Source organism: Musa acuminata, chromosome BXJ3-11, assembly GCF_036884655.1.
Source record: "Musa acuminata AAA Group cultivar baxijiao chromosome BXJ3-11, Cavendish_Baxijiao_AAA, whole genome shotgun sequence".
NCBI lineage: Eukaryota > Viridiplantae > Streptophyta > Magnoliopsida > Zingiberales > Musaceae > Musa > Musa acuminata.
Genome location: NC_088359.1, coordinates 23,346,396 through 23,363,652, shown reverse-complemented (window position 1 = coordinate 23,363,652; position 17,257 = coordinate 23,346,396). Strand labels below are relative to the sequence as shown.

Sequence of the window (17,257 nt, the reverse complement as noted above, 5' to 3'; positions counted from 1 at the left end):
GGGTGTCGGAAGTTCACGGTGTGAGCCGAAACCATCTATCCCAAACCAGACCGAACCCAACTCGGCTCGGCTACTGACAATTTGCCAATTGTAGAAACAACGAGTTGACAATTTGCCAATGGTTTGGTTACTCCACAGTTTCGATCCCACCCCGAGTTGGAAAACAAATAATTTTCCAAGATCTTCTTAATTAATTTATTTATTTATTTGTATACTGTTGATACATACTTTCTGATTATGTTGATAGACAAATCCGGGATATAGTTGTCGTGGTAACAAAGCAAAGCTTTTGAAATCTATAGTGGCCAATGGAGAAACACACATCTTCGTATCTCCAGAAACGTCGATCTCGCACAGCTTTTGACTATTCTCATAAGCCTGGATTTATTTTACGAAACAGACAGGAGGATCGAGATCTGGAACAAGAATGAATAATCCTATAACCTAAAATTGATTTATAAGAATCTTGAATATATTACTATTAATTTTAACCTAAGTATTTTAACCAGTTATTAAAAACCAACAAAATTGATAATTTTTAATCTAAATATTTTAACCAATGATTAAAATCAAATAAATTTGATAAACTAATTAACCCATCCTGCCATTTCTCCCTTGGAAATATATACATTTGCATCTTCAAACGCGGGTGGGTGTCAAACTAATTACGCTTTGAGATTTGATCAAGAACAGATCATTCTGCCTTTTTTCTCTAATTTTATAGTGTGGACATGTCTCAGTTAAAATTGCATATAATTCCTCTGATCTGTGAAGCAGGAAACATAAAAGGCATCAACTAAAGCAGAAAACATTAATCATCACAGGACACAACATGGATCCGAGACCAGGAATAGATGAAGATGAAACCCCTGAAGGCATCTAACCCAAAACAAAAAAAGGCTGAGAATTCAGAAACTATATCAGACTATTCAAAGAGATGCACCTTACAAACAGCCTTCAAATGTTTTACGACTGAACAAAATTTGACCTGATCTCCAAGCAATTGTTCATTCAACTATCACATGCTTCAATCCTCCTCGGTTGTAGCTTGGTATTCAGAAATTTTTGTTGTGCGCTGCTGCTTTAGTTGTAAGTTGCAAAATTTTTGGTATTCACAGTCCATAAGCATACTGCAGTTGCAAAATCTCATCCACCTCTCGTTATACTCGTGGATATAGCCCTAACATCTATGTCCTCGAATTCTCCTGTAATCCTGCAAAATAATGTGGCAGTGCAGTTAGTATCTCCAGTATTGCTCAAATTTAAGGTTAAAACTCTGAAAAAGTTTGTAAGTTTCTGTTGTGTCAGAAAATGGAAAAAATGGAACCTTAGGTACAGGAAGAATTTTAAGTATAGTTCTTTATTTTTTATTTTTTTTATTCTAAGTATACTTGCTTCCAATCACATGTTAGTCCAACAAAATGAGCACAGCTTTCAGCTCAATGCAATGTAGATATCTGGTACCACCACCACCCATGGTCTAAAACCAATGAGCATAGAATCCAGCTCGATGCAATTCGCTATCACCATTATTCTCAATTTGAAATTTTGCAGGGCAAAAATCTACAAGACATCAATGGTCATAGTTGTAGGTGTTGGAACTTAATTTAGAAATTGCATCACATACAGTATAATTGCATGAACTCCAAACCTTTTACATTTAAGCGTGAAGGTAACCAAGTGCAACAAGCTTACTCAAGGCAACCACCAGGCAGGAAACAATTGCATTGTAGATAGCTAGGAATGCAATTTGGATGGGTCCCCCCAGATTTGACCTGAACACAACCTGATACTGGACCAGACTTGCACAAAAATACTTATGGTCTGGGGCTTGGTTCCATTCAAGGAAATTTCAACCCAACTAAATCTGGGTTAAGCACAGGTTCCAAGGCTGGGCTAGCTGACCCAGCTTAGCTAATTAAATGTATAAATATTATATACGAGCTCAATTCATTACCACTAAAGTCGCCTCAGTCCAAATAATTTTATTTATGCTAGATAATGATGGACTGGTTGTAACTATTTTGGACTATGTTGTTACCTAAACATTCTATTGTTAATTTGCTTAATGTCTTGTGTTGATATTTTGATAGTTGTGGCGATAATTTAAGTCTTCCGAAACTGGTGAAAGTTAATTTGCTCACGTTTCTGCAATGGTGAAGGTTAATTTGCTTGCCTGTTGGTGATAAATGTTGTAATATGTAAGGCTTAGTTTGAACTTAACAGCATATCTGATATGGTATTTAGTGTCACTAAAAGTTTCTTTTCTTCTTTTTTCTCTGATGTTCTTTAACAGTGGTGCAACTCAAGCAGGTTGGGGCGGGGCGGGTTGACACATGCTTAGTCTTAACCCAATCAAAGCCTACCCAAACCCAACCTATTTTTACCCCAAGCAAAACCCAACCCAATCCCTAACCTGAGCCCCCTTTTGCCACATCCAACACAACCTCAATTATCCGAGTGCATGTAACATGGGCATGCATTCTGCGAAAATGCTAAATCTCAACAAGCCAAATGACGAGTTTCATTCAACTTTTCCACAACAGAATGCTGATAGCATGAATAGAACTCAACACCTGTTGGAAATGACAGTATGCCTAAATAATCTAGGATTGGAGGGGAAAAATCATGCAAGAGAGATTTTTTTTTGAAAAAATGACTACTTATCTTCAGCAGTGACCATAAAATGTTATTTCTATCATCTCAGGTTCAACCACATGAATCATTTTGTTTATAGCTTGTTCCAAAAGACCTACTGCATATACCTCTGGTTTCTTCAACTAGTCTATTGAGATGACATGACCAATTAAATTTGACAATAAAAAAGAACATATAGTCACACCAAACAATGACTGTCTACAGCTCTTGACTATGATTTATAATATTTATAAGTTCCATTAAGTTATACAACTTAAAAGTCACACAAAACATGACCAAATATAGTCAACAAAACTTATCAGCTGGTCCAGTAGGGGAAATAAAAAGCATGTGGTGAATTAGGAAACCTATCAAGGTCTATCATGTGCATGAGGTCCAAGGCCAGCAAACCTTCAGTTGGTGACATTATGTTAAAGAACAATATTGAAGAAAAAAAGAAGTTGACAAACAATTATGGACCTTCCTATGATAAAAGAAATTATTGTTATTATTTAATCAATATAAAACATCAAAAATTGGCATAAGGAATTTAATAAACTTAATTGAACACAAAGCAAGCAATAAATGCTTATTAGGCATGTTAGAAATTGCACGGATCAACAAATTATATACCTATTGTATGACAGAAAAGCATCTCCAATAGTCCCAACGACCTTATTTCGTACCTTCCGAACACAAACCTGAACATGTATATATGTATATAAACAACACATGAATCAAATTTTGAAGTAAATAAGGAACTACAGAGAAGTAAATCAAGAACAGTGAAAAGTGAACCTGAACACCATCAAGAGGGCCAACTTTTGCATCTCGATTGCGATGAATGACAATTCCATTGTCACATTTGTTTATAAAATGAGCGCTTCCACTGATATCATACATATTAGGTGGACCACCCGTCCAGTGTTGTAGCTGAACAAATGTTTGCTTTCAGAAGACAATAGCATATACATTGAACAACATAATATTGTACATCGGAACATATACCTGTCTTGGATGGGCTACAAACCATACATGACAGGAGTAGTGCTGGGCAAAGCGCTTGATCATAGAAAGCATTTGGCTCACATACTCTGTTTCAGTTCTGTTACAGAAAATACAGAATTGAATAGACTAGCTCCAGATGGAATGAGTGAGCTACTTCAAAGTTCAAACAAAAAGAATATATTGTTTACAGCTATTAATGGCAATCACTTGAAGCCTGGAAACATATATATAATGCCCGGCCGCATCAAATAATTTAAAAGAACGAAAAAACTCAGACATGAGAAAGCAAACAAAAATAATTTAGTACTACTACAAAGATGCTCACTGATTTGGAGGACGTTGGTGATCAAGCTCATTGTATGGATCAATAACAAGTCCACGGACACCATATCGAAGAACAGCAGCTTTAGCAAGTCGAAGCACCCACTTGATCGATGGAAGACAATCATCCTCGCACCTACCATGATAACAAAAAAACAATCAATCAGTAAGAAATAAACATCAGCAACAAGTCACACCTTGACACGGTAACTATACAAAAGGATAAAGTCATGGAGTTCCTTTTGCGTCATGGATGAATATAAATAACTAAATTTGTCTGGCAAGTTGTACATGTTTCAGTGTAGAAACTCACCGAATCAGGTGAAAAGTATCATTGAGCCATTTTTTTCCTTGTTCTAACTCCTGAACGGTCATGCGCTCAGTAGATCCACCATAGCTTAGCATAGTCAAAAGAAGGAATTACTTAGGAACAGTAAATTAAAGAACCTTAAGAACTAACAACCAAGTAAATACCAAAGGAGACAATACTGAACAACTCCATATTCAGCAGAAAAAAGCTATTAAAAGAGCAGCTTATGTCCAAGGAAAAACTTATATAAGCACAGTTTCACAATAGTAAATCAAAAATACTGAATGCAAGATTGAAACATGAAAGATCATTAAGAAAGATGTAGTAAGGTGTCTGATTGATGAGTTAAACCAAAATTTGACTTCAATCATCTAAAGTTTGCTAAAATATTAGATGAGATAAAGAACATATAGAGGTTCAACTAAAAATGAAGAAAGAAAACCAAAACATGCAAAGAAAGATAAGTGCATGCACTACATTAATATCAACATGAGTATGTTCCAAGTGATCTCTTTTTCCTTGTTCTTCTCACACGGGAAACCATCAACCTACTACCCCAACAACCAAAATACATGCACATACAGAAATAAAATAAAAAAAGAAAAACATTTTCTGAAACTAATATTCTGAATATCTGCAAACATTGGAAACTCAGGAAGGTCGATGCTTTTCACCAACTATATTATTCAATTTTGGGCCATTTATGAAGGAGAACATCATGAGACAGCAGCCAAAGTAGAAGTGTCAAGCAGGTCAATGCTTTAATTAAATTACCAACAATTAATTATTAAAAGCAGCAGAGTTATGCCAACAAAGAACAAAGTTAATCATGGCCCAGTTCCGATGGGAGATGACCAGCATTTAAATTTGATGCTTACGGTTGTTTTGACCTCTAGAATGCATGCTGAATTTCCCTCTGTGGCCAGCATAAGCAAATTGTTTGCCTTCCAAAAAGTACGGGACAACTTTAGGATAAGCAACAGAGAGGTAAAGACATTCTGCACTTTTTGTGTGCGATGATGGCATATTAATTGTGCATTCACCTTTTTAACCTTCTCTTCTCTGTGCTTACCCTTGCAGACGAATATTACTTGAGTACAACACGCCTTTTAGAGAATCCTAGCTAAGGACATGACAAAGCAACGATATAATAACTTATATGCATGTAAAACAAAACGGTCAAACACATTATAGGCAGTGTTGACAACTTTTGTCAACAAGATTTATTCACTTCAAAATGATGCCTTGAATTCATCAGGTGAATGCTTTTTGTATACAGTAACTAGGGTGGATTAAATTGGCCTTCAAATCTGCATAATCTTGTCCCAACTATGGCAATGAGACTATTTATTCAACTTGACTTTTTAGATTAGCTTTAAGCCCATATGCAACAATATTAATCAAAGTCTTTCAAATCATATGGAATCTGTGAACATAAGGTCCCGGTCCAAATGGACTGCAGTCCGAATTCTGATGCATGCCCTAATAATGTGTAAGTTTAACCAAAAGCTCAAATAAAGAGAACAAATGAAATTGCCCCAACAAAACAAAAGCAAACAATACATCCATCTTGTTGTAGTCTAAGAAATAGAGATATGCTTCAATTATCCAAAAGGAAGGATACAAGTATCATAGATCCAAGTTAACGGTGGGACAGATACAACATAAAATTTCATTATACCTTGCATCGAAGAAGGGTTTCCTAATGTGTTTTTCCAAAAGCTTCCTTGCATGTTCTCGAACCTAAAGACCAACATCTTGAATGATCGAGATACAATAAGATAAATAGAACTTAATGATTCACAAATCAGACCTTGTTTTCCATTGAACAGAGCGCAAATTTCCATTTATCGTTTTCATTGATATTACATAACAAAGCATCAATCCACTCACTTTTGCCAGAATTGGGAACACCTGTTATTACAGTCAACTCTCCAGGCATAACCTGCTCAAGAAAAAATCGTTGTTCAAAATATACAAATTAACTTGAAGGTCTTATATAATCCATACTATAATGATTCCTTAGTTTTCAAAGAAATTAAGTCCTCAAGTTTCAAAGACACCATCAAATCATTCCTCCAACCACCTGCTAATTCAGAGAAATAGTATAGAAAGTAAAAATAATAAAGCCAACAACAAGACCATCAGATAAGATTTTAATGGATGTCAAAATGACAAAGTAGAATAAAAGAAAATCAGCACTGACAATATCAAACTAGAATTAGATGGTTCATGTCAAAAAAGACTTACGAATAAATGTTATGTAGGATGATATGGAAAACAAGGCCTGAAAAACCTCATTCAAGAGAAAATTTGGATAAAATCTTTCCCGGGATAATAGACACAAAGTTGGTATTAATAACCATCAATCAGATTTCTTCAGCTTCTAAAAAAAACACATGGACAACCTTACTTTAAAATAATGATCGATATGGACCCAATTATCATATAAAACAGTAAAATAAGATTTGACAGAGTTTAGAGACTTATCGAATGATGATAAGCTAGGATGCCTATAAGAACAATAGCATGCCAGAAAAAGGGGAGCTGAAGTGGTTAGATCTATACCCCGAAATGCACCCAGCATAGGAGCCTATGGTTCCATTCCTTTTGTTGCTGGAGGTCTGCCCTTAAGAAAGACATAATGGCATTTACAGGCAACTTATATTTTTTTAGTAATTTCTTATTTACTCTTTAAAAATTAATCTAATCAAATATCTTTGTGTTTATTCCTTATTTTTCAATAAGACATTCTACTTTTAACACGAAATTCTACTTCTAGCATGAAAAGTATCCTCCTTTTGACCAAATTTGGCCCTTGTGCATCACACAGTTTTACTTGAGAACTATCATTTTCAAACATTTGCTTCCACAAACCCAGAATGAGATGCATGTTACAGTCACCATATTAAAATTCACAATAGGCGTCATTTCAATGAACCCAAAGGTAACCATGAAATAGCCAATCTCAATGTAAGGTAATCTACAATCATTTCTGCGGTGATAGAGAAAAGCTAAGAACAAAATAGAATATGCAAGAGCAGCTGTTGCTATGTTTTCCCAGTCTTCAACACAATTATTTGACCTTAGTTGTTTGTTTTTTCTTTTGATGGCCTCATAGCCATAAAACTGAAATATGTTTGTTTATTGGTCTCAAGGTAACCATCTTTTGATGATTGCACATGGTTGGCACATGGCATGGCGATCTATATACACCAGTATTTTGAGCAGTAGAGCTTTTTTGTTCTCTTAAACATGCTAACTAGAAGTGTTAAAAATTGATATTGTCAACTCAAAGTGAAACAATATGGACATTGTGGCTCATTGTTGTTGTTGAACTTAAAGGGGAACAGTTGAAACAGTCAAGTTCTACATGTTTATGGAAGCAAAACTCATTTATAAATTCAATTCATGCAAACTGAATAATATGCATTATATGTGGTCTTTAACAAAAGAGAAGCTCTAAAAATATCTATTAGGATACCATTCTCGGATGACCAAAATACGCAGGTAATCTATAAATAAACTATCAACATGAGTTGTGGTTATACATTACTCACATGTATAGTGCAGAATCTATTGATCCTAACCAAAACTTCCAGTGTAAACAATAAAGCATCTGATTTTAAAATTAAAATATAACCTTTACCACGTCTTCTCGGAAAAAAAAAAGGCCATCAAGGTAAAATTCTTACATTATACAATTCATCTAAACCTCTCCAACCTGTAGAAACACCAAGCTCAAATCCATGAGTCTGGTGATAATATGCATCAACTTCATGGAAGAAATCACTGAACTGAAATAGACCCCTTATAGGATACAATTCAGAATTCTCAACAACTTTCTTTAGAGCATCTGGTCCATAATGAATTAGAACCTGAATGAAAGAGTAACATGCTAAGTTTCGACAACAAAGTGAGAAAACGTCAAATTCAAGTTTTTACTTGCTTATACAGAAAAAATTTATTATTACTCATGATGTTTTTTAAGTGAACACATTCCACAAAATAGAAGTGGCCACAGGGCCCTTTGGATCAGACAACAGTTATCCAAACACATGGATATGCATTCAAATGCATGCATACACAATGCATCCCACCCCTAGTCCTTCCCACTTCAAATGAACAATGAATCATGGATGAATCGATCAAAACTCTTCTTCAGTAGGATATAGGATGCCTAAAGTGCCATGAAATACAAATGCCTTACTGAAAATAAAATGGATGCTGCAAATTTTAAGTAACCAGCTTTGATATCTTAAATAATGTAAAAAGAAAATAAAAACTAGTAATCTCGATATAAGCATCTCAAAGTGCATATATAAAAATACATTGTATTAGGTCAAGCTAAAATGACTAAGCAAGCATGATAAAAAGCAACAAACCATGGTTTGCCTTACTGGCCCATACCGATGTACCAATCAGATATCGATATAGTACGTACCAAGCTGTACCAAGTGTATCGACACACGGTATCAGTGATTTAAAAAGCGCTAGGCGCTAAAAGGCGCTAAGGTCCAAAAACGCCCGAGCGAAGCGAGACGCTAAAATATAAAAATATATAATATAATTAATAAATATAATTATTTAAATTTTTAAATTAAAATATGCTATTAAATTAAGAAAATCTATTAATAGTATTGAAAATTAATAATTTTAAATAAACCTAACAATATTAACAGTATACAGTATACTGTTAACAGTATACTGTATCCTATTAACAGAAGGAGAAGGAAGTGTAAGGGGGTGCTAAGCCTGCTGACTGAGTAAAGAGGAAGCGACAGCGGCAGCGGAGTGTAAGGAGGCAGCGGCGACAGCGGCAGCGGCGAGCAGCGGGAGCAGAAGCGGCGAGCAGCGGGAGGCGCGAGCGGCGACAGCGGCAGCAGGAGCGGGAGCAGGAGCGGCGAGCAGCGACAGAGGCAGCGTTTGTGAGCAGCGACAGCGGCATCGGGAGCAGGAGCGGCGAGCAGCGGGAGGTGCGAGCGGCGACAGAGGCAGCGTTTGTGAGCAGCGACAGCGGCAAGCAGCGGCAGCGGGAGCAGGAGTGGCGAGCAGCGGGAGGCGCGAGCGGCGACGGAGGCAGCGTTTGCGAGCAACGACAACGGCGAGCAACGAGATCGGGATCGGGATCGGGCACGACAGTGGCAGCGGCGAGGGTTAGGGTTGGGTTCTCACTTATATCGATTTTAGTTGGTTCGATTGAACCAACTAACCATCAGAGACCGAACCAGACCTAAAATCCTGGTTCGGTCGCCTTGGTTAACCCAGGCGCTCGCCCGAAGCACCCAGCGCCTGGGCTCGGGCGAGCGCCCAGGCGGCACTTGTTTGAAGCGCGCCACCTGGGAGATTAGTGGGGCGCTCGGGCCTCGCCTCGCCTCGCCCGAGTGCCTAGGCGAGCACCCGAGCGCCTTTTTAAATCACTGCACGGTACATGAGAGCATACTGATGTACCACCTATATCAATCCTCTATCGGATCGGTACATATCACCTGTACCGGGCGGTATACCACAGTACGATGGACCTTGCAACAAACAAAGATGGCCATTAAATTTTGTTTCCAAGGATATTGGATACATGCATATAACAAGAGATGTGTATAACCATCAAAGTGTTACAAACATGCAGACATCCATATAGGTGTGTAAAGTGTATATCTCTATCAATACATTCATTTTCATGTGTAAAGTCATGTATATCTCTGTCCATATATTCATTTGCACATGGATGCACATGCATTCATACCAAGGTTTAAAATACTGCTGCTATTTATCATCCAACAGCCAACCAAGAAACTAGGATTCCTTTTCTTTTATTTATGATAGTTGTTACACAACTCTCTCTCTCTCTCTCTCTCTCTCTCTCTCTCTCTTAATTCTCCCCTCTTTATCAAGGATTGTCATTTTGCATACTAGACCCATATCAATCTCTGGCTAGACCAGTACATACAGATGCACCGACACATGGTACATCGGTGTGTACGGGTGTTTCAAAGACGAAGAAGAAAGAGAAGAGAAAGGCACAAGGGAGAAAGAGGAGGAAGAGTAAGGAAGAAGTAGGAAGAAGAGGAAGGAGGAAAACAAAGAGGAAGAATGAGAGGACGTGGTGGAGGAAGAAGAAGAAGGAGAGGGCACAATGGAGGAAGAGAAAGGAGAGAGTGTAAAGGGGGAAGAGAAGGGAAGAAAAAGCATACTCATCAGTGGCGCATGACGGACGACGACCGATAATGGGCAGAAACATGAGGCGAAATGGCTCACGTTCATCTGAGGAGGGCTTGCAAACATAGACCCAAAAGCATGTTTATTAATTTTTTTCTTTTAGTGGTTCCGACCGAACCACCCTAAACGAGGGCGGTCTATGTACGGGTCCACACCCAAACCATTACATACTGCCCGTTTTGTACGGGTCCGAGCGAAATGTCAAACATTGGATCATACCAACAGATGATATACCAACTATCTTGGTCTACCAAAGGACCGAGCACCGAACCAAGATGTGAAGCATTGGTTCATACAATCAATACACATGCGCACTGGGAATGCATTTATGCATAGAAACATGTATTTGTACATATAGATAGTTGAGCTTGAATTGAGACCTCAATCCTATCACCCAAAAATCAATCATGGTGTCTTTAAATCATATGTCAGTTCCTTTAAGCATAGTCTACAGAATTCGAAAATTTAGAAACCATGATTTATTTGGTTTAGATATGTATCTTTGTAAGTTCATGAAACTAAACAGTGCAACATTCGTGTATGATTTGGACTAATTTAATATGATTGAAATGGTTGACATTAATCTAAATAGTGTTAAATCAATACAGAAAAATCAACTTGCTTAACACTTTTGTATAGTTCACCAAAGCAAGATATATTATATGCCATTAAAACTGCTTATCTTTTCCTTCATATGATGCATATGTTTCAGAAAAAACTTTTTGTTTGTAGAATTTTCAAATCATGTTTAACTACTGATCATTAAATTATAGCCTCCTTGAATGATTATGATGAAATTGAGGGTTCAATTTTTACCAAAAGGAACACAGTATTGTGTTAAAACTAACTTTTGTATGTTGTATCACGTCTTGTATATGGTAAGTAACAACTACAATGAACACATGACCTTACGTCCCTACCATTACAAAATTGCAGATAGCAATAACAACATAAAGAAGAAAGTAGTCAGTATAGAAGAAAAACAACAGTTCAAACAGGCAAAACAAACCTCATTAGCATCTTTGCAAACTTCATTAGCACTTTTCTCCGGCCATTTGACCCTCAAACACCTGTGTTTGCCCAAATGTTGAAGAGGTATAAAGCAACTTTCTTGTTTATAAGCTGACTTAATCATTACCCGTAGTAGACACAAATAGATAATCATCAATCATACACACAAACAGGAGAACAAGCACAAATCAACATGCACACATAAAGCATGATAATGAGAAACCAAACCTCTCTTTACCGAGGCGACGTGCTAGCTCTTCAGCTAAAGCTTGTCCAGGACCGTCTGCATCTGTTGCTAAAATTATCCGAGATGCCTGATGGATTTATCCACAATATATCATTGCAAATCAGCTAAGAAATTTAGTACTCTACAGGTCAATTGCTGCAAGATATGTGGATTAACTTGCTTACAAACATTAAACAACTTGCCTTTTCTAGGTACTCTTTGCAGTTCCACAAATACTGAAACTTTGTGTCCTAGATTTAAAAAGAACATTGCAGCTTGTTAGAATCCCAACACAACAATTTGAAAAGGTATAATGATTATTGTCTTACATAATGTGATTATATATATCACTCTTAATTATCTAGCAAAACCTAATTTCTCATTACATGCTTACATCTGCAAAACCTCAACAATCAATGCCTGAGATAGTCACGAAAAATCTAAAAGATCAGGTTTGCAGAACATTAAGGACAATGCAAGCCTTCTTAACTTTAACTTGTAACAGTAAAAAATAACCAAAATAGTGCACTAACTAGTCAACTGTCAATCATAACTATCTATTGCTTAAGGACGATAATTCCTGAAAAATGCACTAATTCTTGAAACATGGCATGGCATGCCAACCCACATGTAAAACTAATCATGTGCATGGACAACTGTGAGTTCAACAGATATCACATGAATAAATGGCATAAGCAGAATGTGAGGTACGTAAAACCTTAGTTTTTACCCTTTTCACTTAATGCAACTGCTTGACTTCGCCTTTTTTTGTTAGGTTCATGCTTAAAGAATTAAAAAGTAGCTAAACCACAGCATAATGCCATTTCAGGAACTTAAATCCAAAACAGCTAGATTCACCTAAACCACAGTTGGTGACCAGGAATGATATTGCAGACATGTTAGACTATTAGATATAGGGCACCAACATGTAAGTTGAGTTTGTGTGTCTCAAAAAAGAGTGCATATATGCTTTGGAACAAAAAAATATCACTTGCAAACCATGGCTTATATGTTCTTTACAAAAGATGAAATGTAATACCCTTCTAGAAAACCTAATATAAAAAACTTCAGATTTGTATCATGGCAATGGAGAAAGATTGGTATACCCAACCTTGTTTTTATGCTCCCCCACCCCACCCCCTTAAAAGATAAACATATAACAACTGGATGTTGTATATTTCAGACTTATAAAAGAAGTAAAAGAGGCACAAAAATTCAACCCTCAGAAGAATAAGACCATGAAAAATTAATATAAGAATCAAAGAATTTTAAAACCTAAAAAGGATCATTTCAAATTTCAAGTCTGGTCAAGACCTCCTCCGCTGCCACAAGTGGCCCTTTGGAAACTTGTGCAGGTGCACCATCAGGTACGCTAACACAATTACGGTAACCAGCCTCCTCCATGGAGAGTTTATCTATTTCACCCTCAACCTGTATTAACAGAAAAGGAAAAAGGAAGAAATGACACAGAAGGAAAATAGAAAAAAATCAGATAAACTATCAGGAATATAGTAAATGGATCACAGTTAGACAAATTACAATTATGACGTCACTAGATTGGTTTATATCGTCAAGTCCGTAAAAAATCCGTTCCTTGTCTGGTTCCTATTAGATGGGAAAAAGGCAAGTTCACATAATATAAATATATTCTCAAACATATATGTATTTGATCAAAAATAAAAATATCTAAAGACAGTATCTATTAATAAATGAATAGGACATTGCATAAACCTGCCAAAACTTTTTGGAGAAATCACGGTATTTGCAGCTTACAAGTGTTCCATTTCGTCTGTAAGGAAAAGCGATAGCAATCTGCAAAGAGTACCACAATCATGTCATGAAAACATAAAACCCTGTCACGTGGAGAAAAAAAAATTCTGAAAGTTAAACCTTTTTTCCACATTTAATCTGCTTGATAGCATTTCGTCGAAGAGTTTCTGCCGATATCATTCTATCTGCGAAGTATGCAATAACCTGAAAAGTAAATGCAGGAGGATGTAATTTTATGAGTCACATCATCTGTCCATCCATGATGATATACAATTAATGACAGTATAGACTAATATATCACATCAGGATCTCTGTAGCCAAATTGCATTACTGTAAAAGATACTAAAACAAACAAAGTGGTGAAAGCCAAAAAAATTAGCGACTGTAATTGCCTACATTCAACTCCTTAGCTGGCATTACAACATTTAGGAACCTGTTTTGGCACTAACATGAAAAGATGACTCAAACGCCACATCATTGTAAAAAGGATGGCAAGGATTTTGCTGCCATAGATCTAAAGCAATTGTCCTTTATGTCATTCCTTTGGCTAATTTTCACGAAACCATTATTGATAAGAGAGCAATGAAATTCTATCAAGTCCATCTGCGAGAATGAACATGGAGAACAAAATTCACAACATCATTTGAGAATTTACTGATGAACTTGAAACCAGATTGCATAGTCTGAAAGAGGAAGTACAGTAAAATGTAAAATATTAAATGAAAGAAGACACATAATTAAGACAACCAATAACGATAAAATTTTAAAATATATGCATTATTATTAAGTATTAACTACCTCTTCACCTAATGGCTCTAGCTGAAGACGCTTTTCTGTAGTTACTGTATGCTGCTTAGCATTCATATCTTCATCTTTTTCAGTCAAGCCTGCCTTGACATCTTCACAAGCCTACAAGAGAATAGTGATTGACAGCAACATACAGGTAAACTTGCAATTCCAATGCCTGGTGACTGCTGCCATAAATGTATTTCTCTAGAATGACAATACCTGTACTTCACCTTTCCATCCACATTCACCTCTAAAGCATGTCCATATTGCCAAATTTCTAGAGGAACAAGAAGAAAAATAAATATCATCAAGAAAAAAATTATAAAGCCAGATACTATATGTTGCAGAGCGAAAGAAACAAATAAAAGGACGGTCATTATCTGATTAGGACAGAGAAAGAGAACTCACCTATCTTCATGGATGACAACAAAAAGGCTCTTCACCGTGGAACTCCCTCCTCTACACTAAAATATTAAAAATAGAGATTTAATCTACAAACATGCTTGAACACACGCACATTCAGGTATTTATCTAAACCACAGTTAACAAATAAATCCTCATAAATTTGGATGGCATACTGATATGCACAACCTATCTACTTCTAATTGCATAGACATTGAAGCTTTCCTGCACAAACATACTTTACATGTATAAAGTTGCATGCACAAACACATACAAGGACACCAACTACACATGCATATGCAATCAAGCAGACGAGACTTTAGCCATTACTTCAAAATTTTACAACTGAAAGTGGACTACCGACATAAAATTACAATTATATTATTATATGAGTCATGTTACACACTATCAAAGATCCAAACACCTGAAAATTTCTCATAGAGAACAGAATTGAGTGTCATAATTTCATACAATATGAGACCAAAATATCAAGATGAAACTTCATAGTTCAGGAGTTACATAATGTCAAAAAATCAAAATTGAAAAAACGATGCCATTCGCTATCCACGATATGATTAAAAAAAGTAAGATTGCAGATGCAAATCAGTACAGCAGCAAAAAACTTGGTTTAAAAGTTATCTTATTTTAAACTGGAATGATTTAAATTAAATTGTTATACTGGGGCTGAGCCAGTAAATACAATTTAAACTGACCAGTCATTTAAAGATATATGGTCTTATACCGACAACTATAAGGCCATCGTGAAGAGGCAGCAACTGTGGCCAAAAAGCTCGATGGTAGCCTGATAAAAAGTCTAAAATGCAATTAGCTTCTTCTGTACTTTCTGCATGTCATCGATGCTAAAATATTGGTTGTGGCCACCGCTTTTAGGAATTATGAGCTTGTCTAATCTAGGATTTTTTGTGCCAACGTTACCACACTTAACTTTCAAAACACACATCGGTGGTCATCACGCTACCAACGTGCAAATCAAAATTGCAGCAAAGAAAATTGTTGAGCTAGTAAAGAAAATTGCAGCAAAAAATGACTAGTTGCAATGGAATAATTTATTATCATGGAAATCAGGGGGTAGGATGAACAGATATCAAAGGGGTAGAGGAGGAACCTTTGGGCATAGCAATGCCGGACTCTTCCCAGGTATACAAGCAGCGTACTCAATTCCTACTTCCTTCATCTTTGTCTTCAAGTGTGCAATCCGCTCTGCAAAGATGGTCTCATCACCCGGCCGTGCGACTTCAACTGTTGCAACAAATAAACCTTTAAAAAGCAATAGAACCATCTTATGTATGCCATAAACATAAGAAATCAAGAAAATTGAAGCCCAAAAACTACAGAAAGATTCAGTGTTTGACGTGACAACCAGCGTTCGCAGCCGTAACGGGGACAGAGGAACGGTTGCAAGCTCGATAAGATATCTGACAGAACGGAAGGTTGTTATAGACGGGGCCTCGGAAGTGAGGTGAGCGGAGGTGGACGCGAAAATGGAGAAGGCGACGAGGAACGAAAGCTGCGACGGCAGCGGCATAGGCAGAGTATCGCACGGGAATGTACTTGGAGCCGCCCATGAGGAGGCTTTGGAGAGCGCCGCAGGGGATTGAGGGCATTATAGAGAGTGTTGGACAGAGAAAATGAGAGAGACAGAGAAAGAGAGAGAGAGAGAGAGAGAGAGGAATGGCGAAAGTAGGACGAGGAAATGAGGAGTGAGAAGCGAAACGGAAGGCTTAATTAGGGTTCGTCTTCGCTTGCGTGAGGGCGGCAGAATATATGACGGTATGAAGGAGACACATGAAAGCGTTACAATTGCAAAAACATTCGCGATTTAAAGAGAGCGTTATAATCTACCGTAGAAGATAACTGTGGAAACGAATGATTTATTTTTGGGTGTAGTCAAAAGGAAGAAGAAATTGTGGGGTCAAATCAAATCAAATCAAATCATGCGTTTATTTTACAACAGTAGGTACTGTGTGTGGTTGGCGAAATCACGCACATACATTCCAGCTGCAATTTTTGCCTTCTTTTTCATTGGAAAGAGCTGCTTTATTATTATTATTATTATTATTATTATTATTATTATTATTATTATTGGATCACGACGGACGGCATGAACATTAAAAAGCATACACGTCGGAAAGTATTTTTAGGAGTGTTTAGGGCCTTTTTAGAATTTTTCGGTTTTTAGGGTTGAAGAAAATGAAAATAGGTACTTTTAATTGTCCAGAAAAGAAAAAGAAAAAGAAAAAAAAAACTAGTCATTTTGGGCTTCCCAAGGAATTTACAAAATAAATTTAATGAAAATTTTAAAAGGAGAAATAAGAAATAGTTTAACTAAAATTATAACTCGAAGCTTCACAAAATCATCTCTAATATGATTTTTGATCCAAATTGGTTCTTTATATTTACCACAAATGGAAATAAGGGGAAATTTTAGCCTTTTACGAGCTAAATTAACTTAAAATTGGTCCTTTGATGATCTAAAATTAGAAAGAAAAAAAAATATACTTTCAAGGTTTCATAAAAAAAATTTGCCAAAAAAATTATAATTTTAG

General features: G+C 36.6%; 1 protein-coding gene across 1 annotated transcript; it reads right to left on the bottom strand.

The window, feature by feature from the left end:
- Nucleotides 1-769: 769 nt before the first annotated feature.
- Nucleotides 770-16,469, bottom strand: LOC135653376 (twinkle homolog protein, chloroplastic/mitochondrial-like). Its single transcript, XM_065175294.1, has 21 exons — nucleotides 16,072-16,469; nucleotides 15,817-15,950; nucleotides 14,697-14,752; nucleotides 14,508-14,565; nucleotides 14,298-14,408; nucleotides 13,620-13,703; nucleotides 13,461-13,541; nucleotides 13,269-13,334; nucleotides 13,044-13,160; nucleotides 11,933-11,980; nucleotides 11,732-11,817; nucleotides 11,502-11,562; nucleotides 7,972-8,154; nucleotides 6,090-6,221; nucleotides 5,958-6,019; nucleotides 4,280-4,363; nucleotides 3,971-4,102; nucleotides 3,646-3,742; nucleotides 3,436-3,570; nucleotides 3,271-3,338; nucleotides 770-1,213 (listed from the first exon to the last, which is right to left on the bottom strand). Exons 1-21 carry the CDS (start codon nucleotides 16,313-16,315, stop codon nucleotides 1,147-1,149), a joined length of 2,106 nt encoding a protein of 701 aa, XP_065031366.1. The 5' UTR covers nucleotides 16,316-16,469; the 3' UTR covers nucleotides 770-1,146.
- Nucleotides 16,470-17,257: the final 788 nt, after the last annotated feature.